The 16891-nt window shown below is 50.9% G+C and overlaps 1 protein-coding gene across 1 annotated transcript in view; it reads right to left on the bottom strand.

Annotated features, from left to right (window-relative positions):
- Nucleotides 1-1394: 1394 nt before the first annotated feature.
- Nucleotides 1395-16891, bottom strand: part of LOC149358141 (nidogen-like) — a 44925-nt gene continuing 29428 nt past the window's right edge. The window contains exons 5-14 of the mRNA XM_089585072.1: nt 16470-16670; nt 14361-14582; nt 12116-12247; nt 10732-10854; nt 9185-9404; nt 8276-8595; nt 6805-7300; nt 5310-6065; nt 5091-5206; nt 1395-3883 (exon numbers count right to left, since the gene is read on the bottom strand). Of these exons, the coding sequence (XP_089441198.1) occupies nt 3762-3883; nt 5091-5206; nt 5310-6065; nt 6805-7300; nt 8276-8595; nt 9185-9404; nt 10732-10854; nt 12116-12247; nt 14361-14582; nt 16470-16670 (2708 nt within the window). The 3' untranslated portion in view covers nt 1395-3761. The remainder of the gene's footprint in view (nt 3884-5090; nt 5207-5309; nt 6066-6804; nt 7301-8275; nt 8596-9184; nt 9405-10731; nt 10855-12115; nt 12248-14360; nt 14583-16469; nt 16671-16891) is intronic.

Genomic DNA, 16891 nt, shown 5'->3' with positions numbered 1-16891 from the left:
GAGGTTTCCCCGAAGGTTTACGTTTTCATGTCCACCAAAAATTTTCCACGTTTGTTGTTGGTCATTCTTTCATTATCACAATTTGTGTTAAATTGTTGAGTTTGCGCTCTGGTTGCCTTGTTCAAGCGTTTGTATTTCTTTTTCAGAATGAATTGCTTTCATGTGGGTTGCGCGCTCTTCTAATCTTGAGACTTATAAAATAAGGAAAATGTTATCATGTGTATAGTGCAGAATGCATATCTGTCTGTAATAGTTGCGCCTACTTCCGGTGTTAGGACTTTTGATGACAATTTCGTTTTGATGTGTGATAGGCTTGCGAGATATGGCTGGGGTGATGCATAAAATGTAGGGGTCTGGTGCAATAAACTTCAGTTGCAAGTTGGCGCCCGTCCTGTTGTGTTCGTGTCTCCTTTGTCTTTGTTGTTTTCGCGCCGTCCGAACTACTTTCACGATAAGATATCGCCTGAAGGGTGTCCCATTACTGAGGCTTGGGCGGGATGGACGGTAGGTGAGCGATCACTGCACCTTTCCAGGACATTTTGTTACAGCGTATCTGGAACTTCTGTCAGCTGAGGTTTAGCACCACGCTATCATCATCATCATCAGCCTGAATACACCCACTGCAGGGCAGCGGCCTCTCCCATTTCTCTCCAATTAACCCAGCCCTTTGCCAGTTGCAGCCACTGTACCCCCCAAACCTCTTAATCTCATCCGCCCACCTAGCTTTCTGCCGTCCCCTGCTACGTTTGCCTTCTCTTGGAATCCACTCCGTTACCCTTAAGGACCAGCGGTTATCTTGCCTTCGCATTGCATGCCCTGCCCAAGCCCATTTCTTCCTCTGGATTTCAACTAGGATGTCATTAACCCGCGTTTGTTCCCTCACCCACTCCGCCCTCTTCCGATCTCTGAACGTTACACCTATCATTTTCCTTTCCATAGCTCGCTGCGTTGTTCTTAACATAAGCTGAACCCTCTTTGTTAGCCTCCACGTTTCTGCCCCATAGATAAGTACCGGTAAGATACAGCTATTGTATACTTTTCTCTTGAGGGATATTGGTAAACTACCATTCATGATCTGAGAGAACCTGCCTTATGCGCACCACCCTATTCTTACTCTTCTAGTTATTTCCCTCTCATGATCCGGATCTGCGACAACGCTATCATAGCAGGTGAAAGATTCGCCTACAAAAGTAAATGAGCAAGGCAGGAACCAAAGCGCAATTTTGCACAAAATATGAGAAGGAAATGTAAAAAGAAGACGAAGGAAGTTCAGCCACAAGACTGAAGCCACCGGGGCGAGGGTAACTTTTCGAAGGATGAAACATAAGGGTTAAGTTACGCTGAAAATTTTTTTCGAGCAGTAACTGATTTTAGTGAAGATTTCAAACACAACATTTAGATGGTGAGACAACTTTATTTTCTTCGCGCCGAGGCCAACACAACAAACTGCGCAGAAACTTTCACGGATTCAGTCATCGTCACACTCCATTCCAGACGCTCAAGAAGCATCCTCTCGACACCCCTTACCTCCTTTAATCTTCTCGCGCGCAACTCGAGAACAACCTTCGGGAGGAGAAAAACGTTTCTCCGTGTCCACAACAATAAGGCGCGTTTATTTTTTGCTTTTTCTAAGAAACAATGAGAAAAACGCGAAAAAGTATTACCTGCGACGCATGTGTATGATAAGCAGCTCGAGGAGGTACGGCTTCTTCCTCGGCGGTGATCCTTCCGAGCACGATGGCCGCAAATGCCATCACTGTCTTTAGGCAAAGCGCGCCTGCCGGATTAACGCAGGACACTGGATGTCCGAAGCGTCTATAGGCCGGGATTTAAGGCTTATTCGGTTTTTTACCCCAAAATTAAAGTTGTTCGATGAAAATGGCACCTCCTCTAAACAAAGGAACAGCGTTAGTGAATAGTGAGCGCGGCGATTTCTGCCCGCGAGATGTCAGTGCACGCTGAACTACGAGTGAACGCGAGAAAAGTGTCCGGCGACAAGAGGAAACGAATCGGGCTGCCGAGTGTTGCGCCACCTGGTGCGGGTTTTTCGTACTACTTGTACGCAAAGCGTCGAGAGGAAGAGGGGCAAAGTTAGGGCCGTTAAGAGACACGCTGAAATCCAGGAAAAAGGGAACAGACAGCGAGAGGACACAACCAAATGCGAGCTTTGTAAAATGGCTCTACCGGAGATGTGAGAGGCAGAGGACAGTTAGAAACTTGGTAAAGCGACACAGCGAGCAACACGAACACATTTGATTCCGCAATGCGGGTCCAGTCTCTCTTGCGCCGAACTACTGGATAACAAAAACGGAGAGTAATTACACGCGGCTTCCGCGTGGCGGCGCTCAGTGATGCGACCGCAATAGCACTGGTTAGTCTACTTTCCAGTCCTGTCTGCTTTATGTCCCACGCAGTTCAGCAGTGGCAAACCAAAGAAAAAACATGTCCAGGCAAGGAAATGAGTATAGCAAGCCAGAACTTTGCTGGTCCTACATTAAATAAGACGCTACAAGATGTCCCAGAAGATCCCCGGCCAACAGCAGGAGAGAGAGAAGCCTTTATTGAAGAGGAGCTCCCGCGCGGGGGCTGCTGGGAGTTAGCAGCACCTCCTCCCACTGCGGGATGAGGGATGACGAGAGGTAAGCCCTAAATAAAGCAGGAAAACACGGTGTAGGCACGCCATTTACGAAGAGGCCAGAGGGGCAGTTCCGGGGAAGCGGTGAATGAGGAGAGACCATGCGAGGAAGGTACTCCGGATTACTTTTGAGCCCTCTTGGCGGCTTCATCGAACGAGAGCCGTGACCCCACGTCGTCATTTATAGTCACAACACGAGCCGTCACTGCGCCGCCGTACAGCCCCGCACCAAATAGGATCGCGGATACGGCACGGGTTGACGGTTGAATTCGGGTTAACGGCACGGCACAAGCACACAACTAGCGCCCTGTTGAGAGGGCAAGAGGGAAACGAGAGAAAGAGGAGAAACTGGCGTGCGAGAGGTTTCAACCGGGGCAGTAACCTCGGATAACTTCAATGTATACAAACGCTGAACAAGAATTACAACCATGCTGAAACCAATTCCACTCCATTTTTGAATTTCCCGCTCTTAACTAGTAGCTGTATACACACCCCGTGCCCCACGTTCGTACTTCGGTATTGCCTAAAGCCCAAAGCGTGAAGCCGCAGCAGCCAATGGCGAAGGGTGGAAAATTTAAAAATGGAATGGAATCTGCCTTTTTCACAAGATGTGGCGCTCTCTGTGGAGTGGCGAAAATTCGTCTGCTACTGGTTGAAAACAAACGCTCGTGCGAGACGCAGTCGCCATCTGGTTCCATGAACAAGAAACTGCGGCTGCGAAGTGGCAAGTGTGTGCTTGACAGCTGCCGCCATCTGTCGCATGCGGCTGTCACTAACAAGAACTGCGCATGCGCAGTAGGAACTGGCGATTTCGTTTTTCAACCAGAGGAGCTGGACGAAAAGACGCGCGGATGCGCAGAGCGGACTTGTGAAAAAGGCGGATTGGGAAAGAATCCTTATATTATACCGACCTTGGCTTTGCTCTAGTTTCTTTTTTGTCCCCCGCGAACGCTAAACACGCAACAGGAAGAAAAAAAAAGAAGACGGAACATTTCACGTTCTTCGCAGTGCAAATGCTGCGCGCGGCATTCGACACGGCTAGGAGACAGCGTCCATTCGCTGGTTCTTTTGTTTTCCTCAAGGTCATCACACTTGTCCTTGCGGCAGACAGGTCCATGGCGAGTGCTCAGGCGCTGATCTCGTTGCAAGCGGTGCTGTTGCCTCCGCAGTGGCATGTTCGGCCCCACTGTCCGCTGGGCAGGCACAGGTGTCGGCAGCCGCCGTTCAGGTGGCTGCAGGCGTTCGCCACTGCGCACGGGGAAGAGCGGCCCCTGGTTATGGAGTTGAGGTTGTTGCAAACTAGTGGTGGGATTAGCCTTATGTTTATACTAGCTTCACCGTAGCGACAAACATGTTAAGCGCTAATCCCCCGCCGTGGGTATGCACCGTTAAGCCTGAGGACGTCATCATCATCATTAGGTGGAGAACTCGATGCACAGATATGTGATGTGGCACATCTACGTCACCGGGTACACAGTCCCCCCAATAGTCATCTGTTGCTAGCTGTCACCATCTGGAGTCCAGACCGGGGTCTCGAAGGAATTTTAGAAGTCGCTAAGCCTCCTTACTATATGACTGGTATCCTTACGGGAAAACATGACTAGGAGTGAACCACATTCAAGCCTGGGTGCATGCTTCCCACTTGCAACTGAACACTCACTCCAGACCCTCATTCATCCTTTCCCTACCCGCTGATCCACCGCACTGGCTCAGTGGTTATTTCGACTGCTAATCTAGAGGACGCAGGATGAAATCCTGGCCGCTGCGTCGGCTTTTTGGAGGCGGCAAAACGTATAAGGCACCCATGTTCCTTTTGCGTTTCGACACCCCCGTTGCTTTTACCACAGGTTCCATGGTCGGGGCCTGCGACGCTTCGAAACACATGTTGGACGCTCGAGCTTTTTGTAGGGGTTGTTATAGTCAAGCTAAAATGGAGCGGAAGCAATCTTGCAACGAATAGAACAATTCAACAGTACCGTGGAGGAGATAAGGAAGCGGTGAAAAGTGTAGTTTTTGACAACCGCAACGCTTACGCTCGCTCTCTGAGCATCAGAGTTACGCAGCAGGGCGTAAGTGTTATTTGTTAAATTTCGCCAACAGCTTTAATTTTTCTTGCATTTAGCGTCTCGGCAGCAAGGTCGATGATGGAAGTCGTATGTGCCGCGCTTCAAACCGTCAGGCTTCTCAACACACTGCCTTACACAGTGCCACACAGCCACCCCCCCCCCTCCCACACACACACACACAATGCCCATCTCGCTCGCCTCCCAGGATTTGAACCTGCAACGGGCCCTCGTCACCTAGGCCCAGAACCTGCTAAACGCCTGACACAAAGGCTGTTTAATAAAGGTGTCATACGGCCACCACCACCTAGACTGTCGGCAGCAATCCCAGCTGTTCGGCTACGGCCCCTGGAAGGAGCCGGTACTGTCACAAATAGAGCAACAGGACTCACACTGTGGGCAGCGCTCGGAGACGGCAGTGATGCCGTAGAGCTTTCCGTTCCCGCCCAGCGGCAGCTTGAAGGGCTCGGCTGTGCCTCCGTTTCTGTCAACCATGTGGATGAATGGGCTGCAAGAAAAAACAAAAGCCACTCGAAGCAACTGTTTCGCCAGGTGGGCCAAATGAAGACCTCGGGAAGCATTCGAAGAAAATAAACCTGCAAAATACTCACATGCTCCAGTCGGTCCAGTAAACCCGACCCGCAGCCAGGGCAAGCCCGAAGGGGTACTGCGCGGGCGTATAGACGGTGCGCCGGCCCAGGCCGTTCAGGTTGACGCACTCGATGGTTCGTCGGCCGGCGTCCGTCCAGCACAGGTCGTTGTGCTCCAGGTCGATGGCCAGCATGTTGGGCGTCTCCAGGCCGCCTCCCTGGACCAGCACCATGCGACCCGAGCCGTCCATGTGACATGATTCGATGCGCGGAGACTGCCGGTCCCAGTCGGTCCAGTACAGTCGCCCGAGCGCCGGGTGTACGGCGATGCCTCTGGGGTTGACGAGCCCCGTGCTGACGATGATGTGGTGGTAGGCGCCGTCCAGGGAGGCCACCTCGACCGTGTCGTCCATCGAGTCGGTCCAGAAGACGTTGCGTGAGGCCCAGTCCAAGGCGATGCCTTCGGGAGACCGCAGGCCGGCGCGGAACACCTCTGGAGACGAGCCGTTGTAGTAGGCGCGCCGCACGGCGCCCGACGCGGCGTCCGTCCAGTAGATGCGCTCCTCGACGCAGTCCGCAGTGATGCCCACCACCGTCTGGTGCTGCTCCATAAGGAGCAGCTTGCCCGGGTTGCTCTTGGTCGGGTTGAGGGGCATCTGCAGGATGGACATGCCCTGGCCGAACAACAGGTACTCCTCGCCAGACGCCCGGGGAGCCGGCGCGCACGTCTTTCCGTCGCCGGTGAAGCCCGGCTGGCACTGGCACACGTGTGACACCCTGCGGCAGCGGCCAGACAGCGCAACTTGAGGAACATTCTCATTGCAGCGGTGTTCAAGAAAAAGCTACACACAGATGTGCTCACGTGTCGTTCCTCCGTACCTCTGCTTGTGTCCCTTTCCTGTCGCGCAGTTATATTTTGCACTGCAGTTGATTTTTGACCGACTGGTACCTGTCTCATCCATGTCTCTCGAAACATACGGTTAAAGAAAATGTTAGCGATTGTTAATTGACCGGGTTGGGAACCCTCGTAAACGGTGCTTTGTTCGTGTAAAAAATAGATGTAGAACCTATGATAATAATGGACGAACAAAAATGTGATGAATACGCATTCTATCCTGATGTTCGACAGTGTTTGGACGTGTGGAAATGTGTGCGCAAGCATTTATTATTGTCGCCTTAGCCGTAAGTGTGCCAGCCTTTCCGCCCTGTTCAACATTGAACCAGTACCGCCGACGGTCGCCGAAAGCAGGCGTCCTATCGTTTTTGTTGCTCACGGGAAAACAACTCAAACTTTAGTGCGCCGCAGCGTTTAAAGCCAGAAAAGTGTACCCCCCGATCATGGCACGTGTGCTTTCTGAGCCACTAAAGAGCCTCCGCTCTGTTACTTATGTTCGGCCATAGACCGGTTAAGAACGGTCGATCGCAGTAGCCGACTGGTTTCCTGCCGCCAACAGGCCGACAGGTCGCAAGCCAATAGGTCAAAGGCCAAGCCTATCACAGATGGCGCGATTCTCACCCAAGTCCCTGGGCGTTGCGGGTGACGCAGTCGGCGTTCCTGGAGCACAGTGACGGGTCATCGAGACAGGTCAGCGGCCTGACGGCCGAAGGCCGACACACGTAGCCGTCCCCGTCGGTGCCCGGCTCACAGACGCAGCGATGCGACCGGGTCGAAGGGTCGTACACGCACTGGGCGTACAGGCCGCAGTTGTGGGCCACGTTGCACGGCAGCGCACCGTCTCCGCCTCCCACCCCTCCTGCTCCCCCTACCGGCCTGCACGTCTTGCCGTCTCCCTCGTAGCCGTGGCCGCACTGGCACCGGTAGCGCTGCCCGTCGTAGCCGCACTGCGCATTCGGGTCGCACTGGTCGGGTGTGGAGCACTCGTCCACGGGCTGACACCGGTGGCCGTCGCCCTCGAAGCCGTCCATGCAGCGACAGGCCCGGCGCCCGTCCGGGCTGGCCACGCATGCGCCCCCTATGGGCGAGCAGTCCTGCGACGTCTCGCAGCCGGCGTCTGCGAAAGTCCCATGGGCACTCTTAACACATCAACGGGAGGAAGCTTGTAAACGCAACACCGGAGGTCTTGAGGTTAGCAAATAAAGTAGAGTGAAACCTCGGTTAAAACCTTCGTAATCGCTCTAAAGCTTCGCATGTTTAGAGGGGATAATTTGTTTTCGTTGAAAACCGTGGGCATTCCGCCCACCTAACTTTCTGCCACACCCTGCTACGCTTGCTTTTACTTGGAATCCAGTCCGTTACCCTTCCCGACCATCGGTTATCTTGCCTTCGCATTACATGTCCAGCACATCTTGGTTTGGTTTGATTTATCGGGGGTTTAACGTCCCAAAGCGACTCCGGCTACGAGGGACGCCTTAGTGAAGGGCTCCGGAAATTTCGACCACCTGGGGTTCTTTAACGTGCACTGACATCGCACAGTACATGGGCCCCTAGAATTTCGCCTCCGTCGAAATTCGACCGCCGCTTGATTTGGGCTTGTAGGGCATTAATTCGCGTTTGTTCCCTGACCCAATCTGCCCTCTTCCTGTCCCTTAACGTTGCAGCTATCATTTTTCTTTCAATCGCTCGCTGCGTTGCCCTCAATTCAAGCTGGACCTTTTTCGTTAGCCTCCACGTTTCTGTTCCATAGGTGAGTGCGATAAGATACGGCTGTTATGGAGTAAAATCACCCCACCCTTATAAAAATGGCCTATAGACAGTCTATAGACTTCTTATAGACTGTATTGCCTTCCTACAAACACTTCTCGTGTATTCATAGTCTATAGACAAAGGTCTTCTAAAAGTGCATGGCCATAAGATTGCCTATAGACTGTCGATAGTACTTGTATTGCCTATAGACTGTTCTCTAGGGTTTGTCTATAGGGAGTCTATATACTTTACAAACAGATGTCTGTATACAGTCTATAGGCTGCCTAAAAGAATTTTTGTAAGGGCTGCAGACACCACACCCCTTCCAACGGGCAAGACTTACGGCTCTGGACGCACTGGTGGCCGTCACCGCGGAATCCCGGCATGCAGCGACACCTGTACTGGCCTACGGATGAGTTGAAGACGCACTGCGCCTTCGGGTGACAGTCTGAGTGCGAGTTGCAGCCGCGCCCTCCTGCTCCTCCTCCTCCGCCTTGCGGGTAGCACACGTAGCCGTCACCGGAGAAGCCCGGGTTGCACGCACAGTAGTGCGAGTCCACGTGGGAGTCGTACACGCATTGAGCGTCTTCGTGGCAGTCGTCCGCCTCCAGGCACGACTGTTCCACGCAGAAGGTGCCGTCACCGCGCCACCCGGCCCGGCATCTGCGCGTAGATCACTCGTTGGCGATACCCTTTTTCGTACGTCTCTCTGTGGCTCCTCTAAACAAGCAGAAGTGAAGTTAAAGGTGCACTAAAGAGGAATCTGAGCTCATCTTTTTACCGCGGGAACTCAGTCTACACGTTCCGAGCATCCTTAGAAACTTAAGATTATTGTCCTGTGCGGCCGATTTCACTCATTTATATCGGATTAAACGCTCCGGCTATGTATGTTCATGCTGCACACAACGCTGAATCGTATGACACCATCCTGAGCATTCTACGGCGAACGGTTGGCCCACACATTTTATGTCAGGAATAAGTGGCCCTACTTTGACGATTGCCAGGTAAGGATATATACACCGGATCAACATGGTTTAGTTTCCAGTTGTGTTGCTCGGGCAGCTGTCATGTGTTAATATTTTATTCCATTGCGTAACCAGCTCGGTTACCATGGCAACCACTGCGTTACGATTTGCGTTAAACGCATGACGCTAAGACCCGAAAGGCGAAAAGTAGAGCTCAACGCTCTAAAACGCTTTTCAGAACCTTCCTGGTAGCTCAGCCACCGGGAATTACAGTGGCAGTTGTATACCTGCATCCGTAGGTCCTGGTGCGGCCATCGTACTGGCACTGCGCGTTCACGTGGCACATGAGCGGCCTCTGGCGGCAGTCGGTGGCCTCTGGAACGCAGGTGGTGCCGTCGCCCGTGTAGCCCACGGGGCACCGGCACTGGGGCGGGTGCCGGGGGCTGGGCTGCACGCACTCGGCCGCCGGGTCGCAGCGCAGAGACGCGCACGTCGCCTCCGGCAACCCTGGGGAAAGAACACGTTGGTCTGCCCAATTCTGTGCGAGAGCGAGGACCGCGCAGCGATCGATGAAGAGAAAAAAGTAGTTAAGACAGACTCACCGCATATATTCAGCGACAGACGTTTGCGGTGGTAAATATAATGGAGTCGACCCTCGTTATAACGAAACGGTTAACAACAAAATAATGGATATAACGAAGGAATGATGAGGAAGGAAGCTCGGTCAGCACGGGCTATAACGATGTTACGGCTGTAACGAAGTAATCGCCGGGCAGCTTCAACTTCGTTATAACGACTTTGAGCTGTACTGTTTATTCATTATTCTTTGCATTCTTCTCTGTTAGAGTACGCTTAACGTCACTACTGCTGTCACGTGTGACGTCACGATGTTCGGAGCACTCAGCGTAGCGCACTGCAATAGTGTCACACTTGACTTCACTGCATGTTGACCAATAAGCATGGCGCGGTGTTACGCCGACGCTGCAGAGCTGGGAAGTGAGCCGTTAACAGCTGTCGCTGCAGAAAGGAAGATAGCACCGTGGATGACCAACGAACAAATTCCAGCTATTGATATTTTAAGTGAAATAAAGGCGAAAGAACAAAAATAGGCTGCGTAAGAAACGGACCTTAAGCAGAGTGTATGTCGGGAGAACAGAAGCATAGCCGTGTGCAGCTAAGGCTTAGGCAGGGTGACTAGGTTCGAAAGGGTGGTCGCGTGACTGCGGCAAGACATGGGTATAGTTGGATACCACTGACAGCAGTCTTTCTCCTGCAGTGGACTTCGTCCAGATGATGGCGATCTGTGCCACGCGACTTCACCAAAAGCGAGATGCCGTGTAAATAAAGTGCAAGCGGGATGCAATGAATACTGTTACCAAACCCCGAACCCGCGCATTAATATGTATGCTAATTCTTACGTTCGAAGACGATGGCACAATGAAATGATTTACCAGCACCTCTCTTACAGTCCAGTACATTAACAACGTTCGAAAAAGCTATCACCATTTCGCACTAAAATGTTTTTTCAGTGTCATATGCCTAACCACTTGGTGATTACATCTCGCCTAAGGTGAAGGCCGGAAATGTAGAAATGTTTTTCTTTTTTCCTTTTCTGTGTGAAATAACTGTATTTAAAGTTAATATTTATTAACACTGTTTCTGTAGAAAAAGAGAAACATTACGCTGCAAGAAGTATGATTGTGGAGATGAAGATGAACTTTGTATTTTTGTATAATGAAAAGGAAACATGTTACTCCTCAAGTGTCATGCCCCACCACTCTAACGGCTCCACGGCCAGCAGTGTTTGCAAATAAATAAATAAATAAATGCTCACGTTGGCAGTTCGCGCCATCGCCGCTGTATCCCGGCTGGCAGCGGCAGGCGAAGCCCCCGTTGAGGTTGACGCACTCGGCATGCACGTGGCAGTTGTGGCGGCCCGTCTGGCACTCGTTCACGTCTGCGCAACGGGGCCAGAAACGGTTATCCATGTTACACACGAGAAACAATCGGTGCATAACTTTTTGCCCTCCGCGACGAGTTACCACACAAGTAATTCCGTGGCATAAGAGAGAGGACGAAAAAAGTTAGGCAGGCTTCAACCACGGTTATATCCAAACGGCGAGCGATAGCATTTTGGTAATGGTCTGGGCCTAATTAGGAGGTCACTATCGTGTCGGTAACGCTTAATTATGGTTGGACATCAATTTGGTCCAAATCGGCAAGGTCAAATTTCGGGGGTAGTAAGGGCCAAATTTTGGAAGCGACCCGGGCCAAATTTGGAGGTCGCTATCGTCTCGGGCACACTCAGTTATGGCTGGACATCGATTTTGAACCAAATCGGCCAAGATCAATCTGTCAAAGTCAATCCGTTGCTATGCTGTGCTTCTCAAGGTTAAACCAAGGTCATATCACGCACGGACCGGTGATCGACTTTTGCGTTGAGTAGAGCTACCGCTCTAAAACAAGAAAGGAAAGGCATGCCCGGTTGGCTACACTACGCGTGAGAGGGGGGGGGGGGGGGGGGGCGTAGATGGAACGAAGAAGGACAGAGAAGAGAAATGAAACTATGAAACGTGTCCAAGTTGTCCTTCAGCCAGACAATGGTTGCAGCCGAGACCCCAGAATCTTGGCCTCTGTGCCCTGAAGGCGTCCTCCTGATTGCTGTTTTTTTTTTTGTTCGAAAGCACTATTGGCCCCCTAACTTAGAAAATGGCGATGTGTGGTGAAGCCTCTGAAGTTAGTCATGTGATGCGAAAAATGGCGGTAAATAAACGAGACTTTGAGTGAGGGTGACCTTGTCCAACCTGGAGAAATAAAATAAATATTGCCGCTACTTGGTTTCCAACCCGCGGCGGCGCGAACATGTCAGCTTCGCTGGCCACTGCACGAAAGCACTATGCTATCGCCGCCACTGATCATGTTATGTGTTAAGTTGTAATGCACTCTTGCTCTGTGCATTGCGCTTTGCCGCCTTCATTAGCTTCCATCTGTGCGCAAGTCAGGAAAGAAAAGGAAACGCGCTATCAGTCGCGCTGTCAGTATACTTGGCGTTGGTGTCCACCTGCAAAAACTTGCTTTCGCACAATATTGTGTGGTTAGCAATGCTAAACCGCCAGCATTTTTTTTTTTCCTCCCAAGCTCAGAGCACGTTGCGCAGTTATCTCCGCACTGCGTACTCGACAAGCGCAACCACGACAGCAGCGATTTTTCTCGCTCACCGACGCAGGCCGAGCTCCGATCCCTGTTGTGCAGCGTCTCGTAGCCGGCGTCGCACTGGCACCGGTGCTCGGTGCCGTCCGCCACACAGCTGCTGTGGTCGCCGCACTCGACGCCGTGGCACGGGTTGCTGCCTGCGCCGATACAAGAACAGCCAGGATGCGTGGTTAGTTACGCCGTGCACCCTAAAATCTGGAGGCCTAAACCTGCTGATTTACTCCTTCCAGCGACCAACAGCTGGTGGAGGGAGTAAATAGTTCTGGAGTAAACCACGAAGAAGAGAGTAAATATCAGAACACTTATAGGGTCTCTGAAAGGGGCTCTCAATAACGGTGCTCTCAATATAGGGCAAGCATTTACTCCCCCTAAAGGAGTATCTGCAACTCTTTTGCTTCTGAGAGTGTACCGGAGCACAGAAATTTTCTTTGACGGAGTAAATGATCGTCTCAGGTCTCACTCCTTTTACCATGAGCTATCGCATTCCTGCTAAGCCGAAATGAAACGGAAGTAACGCACTTCCTGGAGGAATACGAGTACGACCCCGACAGTGGGTCGATCTTACCAAAAAAGACTGCGGGCGAGTGCGGAATTGATTCTACAAAAGTCAACCTGAGCTCCAGTCACAAAATGCAGCAGAAGCTCCTTGTTGAACCGACAGAATTCCTGTAGGACGACACTCACGGTCCGACAAAGTGCTCCAGTCACAAAATCCAAAAGAAGCTTTTTGTTTGAGGGGATGTCTATAGCGCGACAAAAACTGACAAGGGACAGAAGACGAACGGGACAAGCGCTAACTCTCAACTGGTTTATTCAAGAATCGATCGCACACATTTGTACATTTCCTTTCTCCTTCAAGAACATAATCACAAGAACACTCATGCGAATGACACGCAAAAATTCACACGCTTGCATCAGATCAGGCTATCTAAAAAGCTATACTCATTAGAGTACATCTTCACCGAAGGGCTGCTGACGCAGACCGGCCCTTTCTTTTTGATATGGAACGCCTCTATCAGTTCTCGCGTTAGCGCGTCTTTGCTTCGGCCAATGACCTCTGTCTTGTTTAAAATTCGTCTTCTGTCCCTTGTCAGTTTTTTGTCGCGCTATAAACATCCCCTCAAGCAAAATGAACCAACTCGCCCAGCAAAAAGTTTTATTGAAGCTTTTTGTTGGACCGACAGAATTCCTGTAAGACAACAATCACCGTCCAACAGAGAGCTCCAGTCACAAAATCCAACAGAAGCTCTTTGTTGGACCTACAGAATTTCTGTAGGACAACAATCACTGTCCAAAAAAGTGCTCCAGTCACAAAATCCAACAGAAGCTCTTTGTTGGACCGACAGAATTCATGTAGGACAACAATCACCGTCCAACAAAGAGCTCCAGTCACAAAATCCAACAGAAGCTCTTTGTTGGACCGACAGAATTCCTGCAGGACAACAATCACCGTTCAACAAAGAGCTCCAGTCACAAAATCCAACAGAAGCTCTTTGTTGGACCGACAGAATTCCTGTAGGACAACAATCACCGTTCAACAAGGAGCCAGTCACAAAATCCGACAGAAGCTCTTAGTTGGACCGACAGAAATCCTGTAGGACAACAATCACCGTTCAACAAAGAGCTCCAGTCACAAAATCCAACAGAAGCTCTTTGTTGGACCGACAGAATTCCTGTAGGACAACAATCACCGTTCAACAAGGAGCCAGTCACAAAATCCGACAGAAGCTCTTTGTTAGACCGACAGAATTCCTGTAGGACAACAATCACCGTTCAACAAGGAGCCAGTCACAAAATCCGACAGAAGCTCTTTGTTGGACCGACAGAATTCCTGCAGGACAACAATCACCGTTCAACAAAGAGCTCCAGTCACAAAATCCAACAGAAGCTCTTTGTTGGACCGACAGAATTCCTGCAGGACAACAATCACCGTCCAACAAAGAGCTCCAGTCACAAAATCCAACAGAAGCTCTTTGTTGGACCGACAGAATTCCTGCAGGACAACAATCACCGTTCAACAAAGAGCTCCAGTCACAAAATCCAACAGAAGCTCTTTGTTGGACCGACAGAATTCCTGCAGGACAACAATCACCGTTCAACAAGGAGCCAGTCACAAAATCCGACAGAAGCTCTTAGTTCGACCGACAGAAATCCCGTAGGACGACACTCACGGTCCAACAAGGAGCCAGTCACAAAATCCAACAGAAGCTCTTTGTTGGATGGACAGAATTACTGTAGGGAGACACTCACCGTCCACGGCGGACACCTTGGTGGTCTGGGCGTAGCGCACGATGCTGTCCTTCGTGTCGAAGTCGATGAAGTTGCGCGACACTTGGACACGCTGCTGCGCCGAGTCGGCGGGCGGCGCGTGCGGGCACTGGCGGAACGTCACGCTCGTGTCCACCATGTACTCCATGGGCAGTGAACTGCCCTCCAGTTGGAACGAGTGCGACAGATGTGACTTGATTACACCTGTGATAAGGACGTATACGTGCTGGTCAAGGGCCTTGCCTAGCAATTCGTCGTCACTTCATCGGCGACAAAAAGAACGCTTGCAATCAGCGCTCAGCATTCAGCACGCATGTCCAGGACACACTGAAAGAGACAACACGTCTCTCTCTGGTGAAAAAACAGCGCGAAAGGGACGGAAGACAAAGATGAAGGAAGCCACACGGACGAGCGCTTTGTCTTCCGTCCCTTTCGCGCTGTTTTTTCCACCCAAAATGAACGTATACCAACTAGCCCAACTTTCCATTCTACTACAGTGTATTTCTAGTGCACGGGGCTCTTTTACGTGTCAGCGCTCGTCCGTGTGGTTTCCTTCATCTTTGTCTTCCGTCCCTTTCGCGCTGTTTTTTCCACCCAAAATGAACGTATACCAACTAGCCCAACTTTCCATTCTACTACAGTGTCTCTCTGGTGACCTCGATCGGATCGTGCTGTTCTTGTTTCTTTTCAAGCGTTCCCATGCATCACAGGTAGTAGGCCAAATAGTGGAAATAGATGGCTTCACTCTGGTCCTTTTTAGGGACAGCCATTGCCAATCGGCGCAATATTGGAAATGGATGGTCCCACTCTAGTTCTGTTTAGGGACGACATTTGCCAATATATTTCCAAAATTTGGCTGATTAGCTGTGCTGCTGGGGTTAACTCAACTCCACAGGCCGCTGCAATGCGTTGCCATCGATAGAAAGAATAAAAAAATTGCGAGAATTCAGCAAACAAAAGGAAAATGTCCAGGAATGGTTCAGGAAAAGATCAGGGACTCAAACAATAGATGAATGGGTTTTGTTACAAAATGGGATATGGTATATATTACATGTCGGCTGCATTCCCCTCACGTTCGCAGACGGCGATGGTTAGCGATGGGGCATGAGGTCACCGGAGTTCACTAGTGGTGTTGCGTGACTAGTGCAGCGGAAAAGCGCAGGCAGCGTGAACATCACGCCACGGAGCTGCGCGGAGTATCCCTTCAGTGTGAGCGGGGCTCAAAATTCCCAAATCTTTAACGCCTGCGTTTATCAACACCATGATCTTTACAGAAACTGCCGCATAACCGCAGTAGTTTCAGTTCAAAACAAGGCTAAGGCTAACAAATCTCAAGAGTCGGAATAAAACGAATCAAGAAACAGCGATTATACAAGTTTTTGTGCCTCACGTGAGCTATACTGAACTATGACGTCAAAGCCACCGTTCGGCTAGAGCATGGAGGAAGGAAAGAACTCAGGAAAGGCGGTTACGTCACATCTTTAAACCGGGGCCCCCCCTGCTCGCCCCCTACTTGGCGGCCGTCTCAGCACGCTTGTGCATGCGCAGCAGACATTGCAGCAGACGACGCCACTACGCCCAGCGTTACTATTGGCTCCGCCGGCGGCCAAAGAATCCCAGCAGTCCTTGCGAAATCACGTGACTTACGGCACACTTTTTGGAGTGCAGCTCGGATAGCGAGGGCCTCTCCTCAGTTTTTCCTTCCTCCATGAGCTAGGGTGCCCTAGTTCGGCTGTTGAAGCCGAAACAGCAATAAAGAACAGGTTCGACAAAGATTATTTTGTGGCCAGAGGCGAGTACCACGTGCTGATGTATGTACACTTATTTCTTAGGCATCATTATAGAGACGAAAGCACGGAAATAAAAGTTTGGTGTCCATGCTCCTTTGACGGGTTGTTGGTCACTTCCCAAGCAGCACAGGTAATCGGTCCAATATTGAAAACATATTGGCAAAGACTTGGCCAACGTGTTTCGCCTTACATGCCCTGCATGAAAGTCGAACTATGCGATTCATTCCAATACGACACGACACGACGTAAGGACATGTGTTAGAAAGGGCTTTAAAAAGAAAAAAAACCGCAAAGAACTCACCTGGTCCGACTAGGTTGTAGTCCTGCGTGAAGTCCGTGACGGTGACGCCCGAGCCCTGGGCGACCGAGGGCAGGCTGCCGCGAACCTCCAGATGGACTTTCATCATATTGAACACGTCGAAGCCCTGGAAGTTCCCCAGGATGGTCACGTGGTGGCCCGTCTGCTTGAAGTGCACCTCCGAGGTCACGTTGCATTCACCGCCTGCAACATGCGACCTTTCAAAGCGGGGCGATTGCGCACTCTAGTGGCGATTCCCCTCGTGAGTAGTTACGTGCTCGTAATGTTGCGATAAGGTGGGTGCTTAAAAGAAAAGATAGTTAAGCAAGTTAAGAAACCGTGTTGGAAAGTAACGAAACAAAAGATACACCTTGTATACCGGGTGTTTCACCTGAGGTGTTCTGCAATTTTTAAGAATAGCCTCT

This window comes from Amblyomma mixtum, chromosome 3, assembly GCF_055824585.1.
Source record: "Amblyomma mixtum isolate Tamu chromosome 3, ASM5582458v1, whole genome shotgun sequence".
Taxonomy (NCBI): domain Eukaryota; kingdom Metazoa; phylum Arthropoda; class Arachnida; order Ixodida; family Ixodidae; genus Amblyomma; species Amblyomma mixtum.
Note: the sequence above shows the minus strand (reverse complement) of the source record. Positions and strands in the feature narration are given on the sequence as shown.